Here is a 10,140-nt window from a genome sequence, read left to right as displayed (position 1 = left end):
CGCTGAAGAAGTCAAGAGAGCGCTTGATTTTTTGAGAAGCTTCAGTAAGAGGTTGTTGATGTCTATCTGCTGCAGTTGGGAACCAGGATATAAGCATATTAGCAGTTTTAAAAATGATATTTAAATGCGGCAACGCAAGTAATTGAAAGATGCGAGAATTCCTTTCGAGCCAAATGTTCCACAAAATTGCACGGGAGGTAAGGTCCCAGAGAGGTTGCGATTGAGGAGCGAGGGACGAAATCCAGGAAGTCCATAAATAGGGAATGGATTGTGGAAGAGAAGGCGGGCCTAAGGAGTGAGAGAAGAACTCCCAAATACGTTTAGAAAATTCACAGTCAATGAAGAGGTGATGAAGCGTCTCTGAAGAATTGTGACAGAGAACACAGGTATCAGTGGAGTATTGAGAGTTGTAGCCCTTCTTGAAGATGTTGGATAAAGTGAGGATTTTGTCCTCGCCCGCCAGCCAGGAGAAGAGAGTGATTTTGCTGGCGCAACGGATTTTCCAGAAGAGAGGATACAAAGGACTGCGGGTTCCTCCATCAATAAGGAATTTATAAAAGGATTTAACAGTGAAAGTGCCACAATTTTCCAGATTCCAAGTGTAGGTATCACTTTGCTCAAGGGAACAGTCAGGAATAATATCTATGATAGGAGATAACATGTCAGCGTGATAAAGGCGGAAAATTTGCTCAATGTTGGTAAGGAGTCGGGAAAAATTGCCGAATGGTAATCCAAGGATCGACAGACCATATCAAGAGGTCAGGCCAGCGATCTTTAAGTAGGATTCCATCATGCCAGCGGTCAAACCAAAGAGAGGTGTTGGAGCCACATTTGATCAATTTCGAGATACAAGAACGGAAGGAGTGGAGGATAGGAGTCACACCAGCCCAGAAGAAGGATTTGTTCCTAGGGGGAATGTGAAATAAGATTCCGTTTGTATCTATGAGAGTGTAGTTAGCATGAATGGTTTTGGCCCAACCACCAGTTGGATTGCTGATAATTTCCACCACCACTTACTTAGTAAAGCGATGTTGAAGTTTTGGAGGTTAAGGATACCCCAACCACCCATGTCTTTAGGTCTAGTGATCCTGTTCCAGGCAATTAGTCTGATTCCCTTAGGTCCCGCACTGTGGCCTCTCCAAAGGAAGTCTCTTCGGATTTTATCAATTTCCTTGATCACCCAAGCAGGAAGCTTGAAAACCGACATCCAAAGAAATGTGCATGGAGGAGAGGACAGAGTTGACGAGGGTCAAGCGACCGCCAAGAGATAAATAACTAGCTTTCCGGTAGTGAGCCCCGAACGAACCATACCAATGAGTTTCTCCCAATCGAGTCTTCTGGGACGACGACCAGAGAGAGGGACTCCTAAGTAAGTGATAGGGAGGCTGCTACGAGAGCAGTTAAGGATTCTGGCAGAGGAGTGATGAGGTTGGAAGCCATAGTTGAAGGAATATAGGCAACTCTTGGAAAAATTTATAGATAAGCCAGAAGACCCCTCATATAGATACAAAATTAGTTTGATTATTTGAAGGTCTTCATGTCCTCCGGTGGAAAAGATTAGGAGATCGTCAGCGTATTGGAAGTGACAGATGCTATCGGAAGAATTAAGGGGAACGCCGATTAAAACTTTAGAGTTTAGAGCGTGAAAGAACATAGCGCTTAAGACATCAGTGGCAAGGGCGAAGAGCGGGGAGAAAGAGGATCACCTTGTCTCGCACTCCTTTGCAACGGATGTAACCCTGGGAAGTTCCATTGATAAGGAACTGCACCTTAGCGGAACAGAGGATGGAGTTGACCCGTGAGAGCCATTTAGGGCCAAAGCCTCTAGCGGCAAGGATTTCAAGCAGAAAGTTCCAATCAATGGAGTCAAAGGCTTTTGCAAAGTCCACTTTGAAAATGTGACCCAGACGTTTTGTTTTTTGAAGGTTAAAAATGACTTCTTGAGCGCCAACAATGTTCTCAGCGATACACCTGCCCTTGATGAATCCAGATTGTGAGTCATCAATAAGCAAACTGATAACCGAACTTAAACGGTTGGCAAGAATTTTGGAGATGATTTTACATGTGGAATTGATAAGACCGATGGGAGCGAAAGTCCCGAAACAAGTGTAGGCGAGTTGTTTTTTTAGCGATGAGGGCAATGTGAATCCAGTTAATACGCTCGAGGTTAATGGTTCCCTCATAAAAGTCCTCGCAAAGTTTGACAATTGAGGGTTGAAGAATGGTCCAATGTTTTTGAAAGAAAAAAATAGGGAAGCCGTCCGGACCAGGGGATTTGTCGGGATGAAGACCAAAGACGGCAAGTTTGATCTCGTCAGGGGAGAAAGGTAATTCAAGATGGGAAAGAACAATTCTTTCCTTGTAGCCGAAGAGGTAGTGCCAGTCTAGGAGAAATCTGTTTGACAAAGCAGTACCGAAAACCGAGCGGTAGTGATTGGAAAAAAATCTTCCAATTTGTTCGTTACCAGAGATCCAACTGCTATCCTGAAGAATACGAGGGATAAAATTTTTATTTCTCCTGCCATTAGCAACCTGGTGGAAGAATTTGGTATTGGAGTCTCCTTCCTTAAGCCAGGTAATTCTGGATCGTTGTTTCCAATAAATCTCTTCCTGATTTAAAATGTTATATAATTCAGAACGAATTTGAGAAAGGCGGAAAGACTCTTCCTCAGAAAGAGGTCTCGATTCACCAATGATATCAATGGAGTGAAGTTCAGCGAGGAGATTGCATTTAAGGATCTTAGGGGCTTGAAAAAGTGTTCTCGGACCATGTTCGGAGTTTGGATTTAAGTAGAGCCAATTTTTTTGATATGACAACGCCTCAGCACCCAACCGGGTTTAGTTCTAGCCACCAATCACGAATGAGGCTGGTAAGGTGGTGATTGGTGTACCAGAACTTCTCGAATTTGAATGTACGGGGCGCTTAAAGTGGTTTCCAAATTCGAGGCAGATAGGAGAGTGATCTGAGCCGAATCTAGGAAGGTCAAATTGATTGGTTCTGGGAAATAAGGAAGTCCAATCATGCGAGTAGAGAAATCTGTCAAGTCGGACCCATATAGGGTTAGCTTGTCCATTGGTCCAAGTGAATTTTCTCCCATTTATAGGGGGATCGATTAGGTCAAGATCGCGAAGGAGGTTCTGGGAGGAGGTGATATCTCTAGGGTTAGAAATACCAAGGTTTTTTTATCTTCAAAGGAAAAAGATAGTATTAAAGTCGCCACAGTATAATCCAGGGTGAAGTAATGAGGTTTCTTAATATTCGGAGTTCATTCCAGAAGTTGGGTCTTAAGGATCTAGGATTAGGTCCGTAGACGCTAGAATGTATCCGTGAGGAGTTATCGGAGCGATTTGTGAAGTTGATGGAGATGGAAAAGGATCCTTTATGAAAGAGATTACCGACTAGAAGCGAGCTATTCCAGGCGATAATAATTCCACCAGCGGAGCCATGGGCTGGTAAGAAATCAAAAGAATCAATTCTGGAGCCTCCGATTGTTCTCCAAAGAGAGCAATGGATGTTTTGGAGTTTGGATTCTTGGAGGCAGACGATGTCTGCTTTGGAGTTAGAGATAACATCTTTCACTAAATGGCGTTTAGAAGGTCTGCCAAGACCTCTGACATTCCAGCATAAAATTATCATGAAAACAGGGAATGTCTAAATAGGTCTCGGAGGAGACCCAAGGGCTGTAAGGCATTTGGAGTTCCTATCAGCTTCGGTAGACCTGATTTTGTCTATGCATTTTTGTGATTAGGGGACCCAAGAAAATTAATGCCACGAGAATTCATCGTAATTAATAATTTGAGCATCCGACCGTGATGAAAAATGTAATTAATGATTGAGGGCGTACCTTCTCGTGGATCTTCGTGGGGTTTTCTTCTTGGAAGATCGAGGGGATGGGGAACGAACCCAGTCCTTCATTCCATCGTCCTGATGATTTCTTGGGTCTCTCGCTTCTTCTGAGTTGTTTGGGACTGATATGGATATGTTTTGAGAAATCTTTAGGGAGCTCAGGAATTACTGGTGCAGAGTCAAAGTGTGAGGAGATATGATCCTCCTGATCGATGCAGTTGTCTTCGTGGAGGAAATCGGGATCAGCCATGTCCTGGTCAAGAAAGGTCTCATCTTCCCCCCAGTCGAGAAGTTCTTCATCAGAATGGATATCTTCTGGGGAAATCTGTGGAATGGGATCAAGATCATAGAATTTCTCAGAGTTGATGCAGGGCACCGGTGGTCCATCCTCCATAAAAGAAGATCCATTTATAACCCTCGTGGGATAGGTATAATTGAGGGTTATCTTGCGGTGAGAAGGGGTAATTCCTTGTATAGCAGATTCAAGAGAGGGGCCCTGACCACAATCAGGGTAAGGTTGTGAAGTGTGAAAATCACTTGGTAGTGGTGCCTTGTCAGATAAATTGTTAAGTGATTTAGAATGTTGCTTATTTTGAAAGGATAAATCTGTGTCAGAGAGAAGATCCGGTGTGCTCTTATCACGAGGCAAGGAAAGCTTTAAAGAGGTGAGAGAGTTGTGATCAAGGCTAGATAAATCTCGAGGCATCTCATCAGATTGGAGAGTGGGATTTTGATCAGAGTGCTGATTACGAAGCGCTGGCCGATCGGAGGGAATATCATCTCGGAGCTTCTCTGGAGAATCAGAGACACAATCACGTGGAGTCGCAGGGAATCTCGGGGGCCCGATCACGAGGCGAGAGGGACGAGGGCAAGGTTCCAAATCGGATGGATGGGAGATCATCACGAGGCGGATGGACGGGTCAGAAGGCACCTCCATCACGTCTCCACCGCATGGCGACGAGGCAAGCTGTCCCCCGCGCACTCGCGAGATGCCGATGGGAGCTCAGGGGTTCCGGCAATCGGCCGGTCACCGGAAGGAAGCAAAGAACCTCCCTGAGATCCGCTAACGGTGCTCCCAGTAGAGAGGCCGAGGCTGGAGCAGTGCTCAACGGCCTTGCCAGTAGGGGATATCTCACGGGAGGTTGCACCAAAGGTGCTTTGCCCTTATCGGATTTGGGCACATAGGTGGGGTTGCTGGAGGGCTGAGCAGATCGGAGATGAGCCGGAGGGTGAGACGTCGGGCCTTGCACAAGCTTGGAACGGAGAGTATGAACGCCGTCATCTTCAAGTTTTACGATGAAACTCCTAACTCCGACGTCCACAGTGATCTCCAGCGGGAAGGAGATCGAGGATTTAAGTCTCACGAGAGTTCGGAGATGCTCTAAGGTAACGTGCTCCTTCTTCTGAACATAAATTAAATCTCCAATTGGTTTGAGAATGTCAACGATGGAATCCCAGTTCCAGCAGTGGAGGGGGAGGTTCGTGATCCTGATCCAGTTATAGTTACCGGCGGCCACCGCGTGGGAGCCGAATTCGGCGGTCCAGTGTGAAAGAGTTATGCAGCAAGGACCATGGGTAGTGATAAGAGTTATAGGGCTTCTCTTCACGGCCGTTGCTGCATCTTTGGAGGAAGATAAAGTGAGGATAAAATCGTTGTTGAAGGGGGTGATGTGCTCGCAGAGATCGGTGTTCAAGCACTGAGGGAGCGAGTCATGAAGAGAGCGGACGCTGGCATTACCGGATAAAACCCTGATGATCACCATCTTCTTCAGATCTTCCTTCGACTTTAGAATTGCTTCAGTGATAGGTAGTGAGACTCGGAGAGAGGTCTTGTTAGGTCTCGCAGGAATATGGAGGAGAGGTTTGAGCTCAGAGGTTGAACTCCGAGGTTTGGGGTTCGAGTGGGAGGTTTCTAGAGAGAAGTTTTTAGAGCGGATTCTGGGCTTCTTGGAGTCGGGGACGAAGAGGAGGAGAACTGAGAGGGCAGCGGATGGCAATGTGGTCGGCCACGAGCAACGCTTGCGTGTGAGTCGGTGACTACATTCATCACCCTCATGACCAGCTCTCAAGCATTTAGAGCATCGCCTCCGCAGTCCGATGAACGCCTTCTCTGTGGGAGAGGGGTGGGAGGTGGCTAAAGGTTCCAACGGGCGGGATCGAGTAGCATCAAGATAGGTGGTGCCCTCTCTCACCGGAGAGTTCTTGGGGAATTGAGAGTTCTGTGGAGCTAGAATGTGCTGAGAAGAGAGGTTTCTGTAGGGTGGGAGGGGGTGTGAGGTCTGAGGGCGAGAGTTCCTGCGGTGTTTGCCGGAGAAGCCCCCGCGAGATCCGCTACGAGGAGGCCGAGCGTTGCGTGGTTCTGCATGCGAGTCAGAGTAGTTCTCACGAGAATTGCAGAGGAATCTCATGGTCGGGAACACTGTTTAGACGGGGCTACGAGGAACACTGTTTGGCTTCATCCTTCTTACCTATTCCCTTGGTCTCCTTACAAAGCATTTTTCTTTCACGTCCAACATATATACAATTAGTTTTAAAAAAATAAGATTATAAATGAATCGAGCCGAGTATCACTAGGTTCAAGCTTGGCTCAAATATATATATATATATATATATATATATATATATATATATATATATATATATATATATATATATATGTCAATTTACCAGTAGCCCTGAATCCCTAATGATGCTGAACATTTGGGTAGTAAATATAAATAGTAATGTAAGGAATTAAAATGACTTTTGCCCTTTGCTTTACTCACGCACTATCACCATCTTATTATTGGATGCACTATATAATCAGTTGCATCATCGCTCAATGCATCCATTGTGACCCTTATCGGATCCACCAACTCTCGAACCCGATAATATCAATGGGCTTCCCCGCGACGCGATCCGGTTGGTTACTCTTGGAGTTCAGAGTGTGCAGACTGGAGATGGGCGACGGAAAGAGCAGCCCAAACCCCTATCTCCGATGGCGAAGAAGAGGTTAGGAGAGACATGCCGGCGAAGAAGAAGGTGGTGGTGGTGATGGGTGCCACTGGTGCGGGGAAATCAAAGCTGGCGATCGACCTGGCCTCCCACCTCCCATGCCCCATCGAGATTGTCAACGCCGACTCCATGCAGGTCTATCAAGGCCTCGATGTCCTCACCAATAAAGTTCCCCTCTCTGAACGACAAGGTCCTTGCCTCTTCCCTCTACTTTGTTTACCTTTGATCTCGAAATCACGCAGCTTGATGATTTGAACCAATAACGGCGTGTAGGTGTTCCGCATCATCTCCTTGGAACCGTCGCTGCTTCGGAGGAGTTCACTTCAAAGGACTTCCGGGATCTCGCCATTGCAGTATATCACCAAAACACCAATTTTTACTTGTTTGTTTGTTGTTTATTTTAGAAGTTCTTAAAGGTATTTTTCTTCCTCTTTTTTTATAGATCATTGATGACATATTGGCTCGTGATAGAGTTCCGGTTATCGTTGGGGGTACCAATTACTATATACAGGTTCACTCCCTTGTTGAATTTTGGAAGTACTCTTTTTGATGTTTTTTTTTTTACTAGTTCAATTGTATATTTTTATCCATCCTTTCGTTTTCTTTCTTTCCTTATTGCTTCATAGGCTCTCGTGAGTCCATTCCTTGTAGATGATGTTGTGGATGACATAACTGCCTGCTCTTTTAATTCATCTAGAGGTAAAAAGAGAATGCAGTTTCCTAAATACATAGTGTATGGCATGCAATATCTTCACTGAAATTCGTAGCTTTATTTTACATTGAAAAACCAACATTCGTTAGTTGCATCTGGCTCTCAGAATTGAAGAGTGTTGATCCTTGTGCTGTCTATGAGAGGCTGAAGGAGATTGACCCTGTGGCCGCAAATAGGATCCACCAGAATGATCACAGAAAGGTGGGGCACCCTGTAAAAACTCTATCTTGCCTTTAATTTTCCATTCATCCTGAGAATACTCTGTTTGCAGATAAATCGTTACCTCAGCTTGTATGAATCTTCTGGTGTTCCACCTAGCAGTTTGTTTCAAGGGGAGGCAGCCAAGGTCAGTGTCCTCGCTGATTGAGCTGAAGCTTTTGCATTTACATTATTTATTTATTTTAAATGAAATTCTGTGTTTTGAAGTTTCAGTTATCCTATGCTAGATTCCCCCCTTTGCTTACATGATATAATGCTTGAGATTATCTTAAAGATTGTTCTTGGATTGAAGGGGAATTTTTATGCATTTCACGATTATTGTTGTTTCTTGCTGCATTCACGTCTTTCTAAAAATGGTTATTTCGTAGTTTATTATACAGCTGCTGCAATATCTCACTTTACTGTACAACTTTTTCGACTAAGTTATTCTTTATACGCATGTGCAAAATACCAATTTTTAGATTTCAACAACCTTTCTTAGACATTCCTCTTGAACTATATGACAGGTCCTTCTCTGTTAGGCCTTACCCTCCTAATCTATAGAAAATTAAGAAATTCAAGAAATAGGCTGAGCAATGATTATCCGTGCTGATCTATTAAGCTAGCCATGCCGATATTTGGGGAATGAACTTCGATTTATTTCATTTATGTAGTTCTGTGACAAGACAGAAGTGGGGCCGAGCAGATTGTCTTAGATATGATTGTTGTTTTATATGGGTGGATGCTGCTCTGCCTGTTCTCGATAGATTTGTTGACCAACGGGTTGATTGCATGATTGCTGGTGGTTTATTAAATGAAGTACATGAAATTTACAAACCAAATGCAGATTATACACGAGGTTTGCGGCAGGCCATTGGTGTTCGGGAATTTGAGGATTTCTTCAGATACTATTTTAGCAACACGATGACAGGTGGCACATGTGTCTGTGGTAATGGTAGCGCATATAATTCTGAAGATGGCACTCCAAGTTCAATAAATGAATATGAGGAGGTCCTGGAGCCCAACTTCTTGGAAATTCTAAATTCTAATGATAACAACCTTAAGGTTCTGTTGTGTGAATCAATTGACAAGCTAAAAGCAAACACACGTAAGCTTGTCCGTCGGCAAGTAAGTATCCTTTAACTTATCCCATGTAATATGGTTGGAAGCTTAGCCTTTTATTCTAACATTTAAGACTAAGATATAAAAGTTGCTGCAAATGCTATACTTATCCAATGAGAACTTCTTTATCTGTAGAAACGGAGGCTTAATCAGTTGAAAAAGTATTTTGGTTGGGACTTGCATAACGTTGATGCTACGGTAGCCTTGTTTAGTATGCCTTGCTGTCTCCTCTGGTTGCCAATTGAACTAATTTGTAATCCACAATATTGTAGTTTGCTCGACTTTAATTGAACTAAAACAAATTCTTAATTTGCAGATACTTCTAATGATTCCTGGTCTGTGGCAGTTGTTCAACCTTGTGTTGATCTTGTGAAAACTTTTTTATTTGATCATGAATTGGACCCTTTGATATGTAAGCGTGCACCATTTAACACCAATAATGAAGCTCTAATCTCAAGGGACTTGTGGAATCAGCATATCTGTGAGGTTAGTATCCTGTTTGCGGCACTTTTATATTTAAATTTCAAGATACATTGAAGATCACTATCAGGTTTCCTAGTTATGTGGTTTGTAGACAGGATTCTGTTACATAGCAATCTGTGATCCAGATTTCTTTTCATTGTTTTCTTGATGATTTGATCCTCATTGTTTCAATAAATTGAAAAGAATAAGATATACCCTGTGTGGCTGACCTCCCTTTTATGGTGGCATGTTGGTGTTGCGTTGTTACAGGCATGCGGAAATCAGATTCTCAGAGGAGCGCATGAATGGGAACAACACAAAAAAGGGCGAAGGCACAGAAAGCAAATACTCAGGTTGAAAAAGAAGAAAGCAAGTTCCTCCATGATAGATTGTTCAGGTCATCCTTCAGATGAAAATTATTCAGTGTGTTTTACATGAGTCCACGAGTCATTTTGTTTGGAAACTAAACTAGTTCATCACAGTGGTATATTTACCAGGGCTTTTTTTCCTGGGAAGTAACTTGTGAAGTGTGACAAGTGTCAGATAATTTAATGTCAGAAAATGTACTATAGATCTATTTCTATCTGAGATTGGAAATTGTTCCGCTACTGGCAATATCTAATGAGGTGGTACCTGGTCTCCGTTTTGTCCTTCTGGTTTATTTGCCGGGTGTTTAGCGAAATGAGTTACGTGAGCGTGATGAACCATCATGGGTGATGGATGTGCTTACGTAAAAGAAAGAAAGTTCTTTTCATACTGTAAAATCACAAGCAAACTTTACTTCAAGAACCCCACTGGTTATCTA

The 10,140-nt window shown here is 43.6% G+C and overlaps 1 protein-coding gene across 1 annotated transcript; it reads left to right on the top strand.

Annotated features, from left to right (window-relative positions):
• Positions 1-6,689: 6,689 nt before the first annotated feature.
• LOC120270892 (tRNA dimethylallyltransferase 2) lies at positions 6,690-9,834 on the top strand. Its single transcript, XM_039277964.1, has 10 exons — positions 6,690-7,031; positions 7,115-7,194; positions 7,284-7,352; positions 7,468-7,540; positions 7,660-7,754; positions 7,825-7,899; positions 8,442-8,879; positions 9,009-9,084; positions 9,190-9,359; positions 9,606-9,834. The coding sequence occupies exons 1-10, from the start codon at positions 6,851-6,853 to the stop codon at positions 9,771-9,773; spliced, it is 1,425 nt and encodes a 474-aa protein (XP_039133898.1). The 5' UTR covers positions 6,690-6,850; the 3' UTR covers positions 9,774-9,834.
• The last annotated feature ends 306 nt before the right edge of the window (positions 9,835-10,140 follow it).

This window comes from Dioscorea cayenensis, chromosome 10 (genome assembly GCF_009730915.1).
Source record: "Dioscorea cayenensis subsp. rotundata cultivar TDr96_F1 chromosome 10, TDr96_F1_v2_PseudoChromosome.rev07_lg8_w22 25.fasta, whole genome shotgun sequence".
Classification (NCBI taxonomy): Eukaryota; Viridiplantae; Streptophyta; class Magnoliopsida; order Dioscoreales; family Dioscoreaceae; genus Dioscorea; species Dioscorea cayenensis.
The sequence above is the reverse complement of the archived record's forward strand: the minus strand, read 5'-3'. Positions and strand labels throughout refer to the sequence as shown.

Excerpts from the sequence above, each read along its gene's own strand:
- LOC120270892 (XM_039277964.1), top strand. The coding sequence starts at position 6,851 with ATGCCGGCGAAGAAGAAGGTGGTGGTGGTGATGGGTGCCACTGGTGCG. Across the intron at positions 7,195-7,283 it reads TCCGGGATCTCGCCATTGCA|ATCATTGATGACATATTGGC; the intron begins GTATATCACCAA and ends CTTTTTTTATAG. Across the intron at positions 7,353-7,467 it reads GTACCAATTACTATATACAG|GCTCTCGTGAGTCCATTCCT; the intron begins GTTCACTCCCTT and ends ATTGCTTCATAG.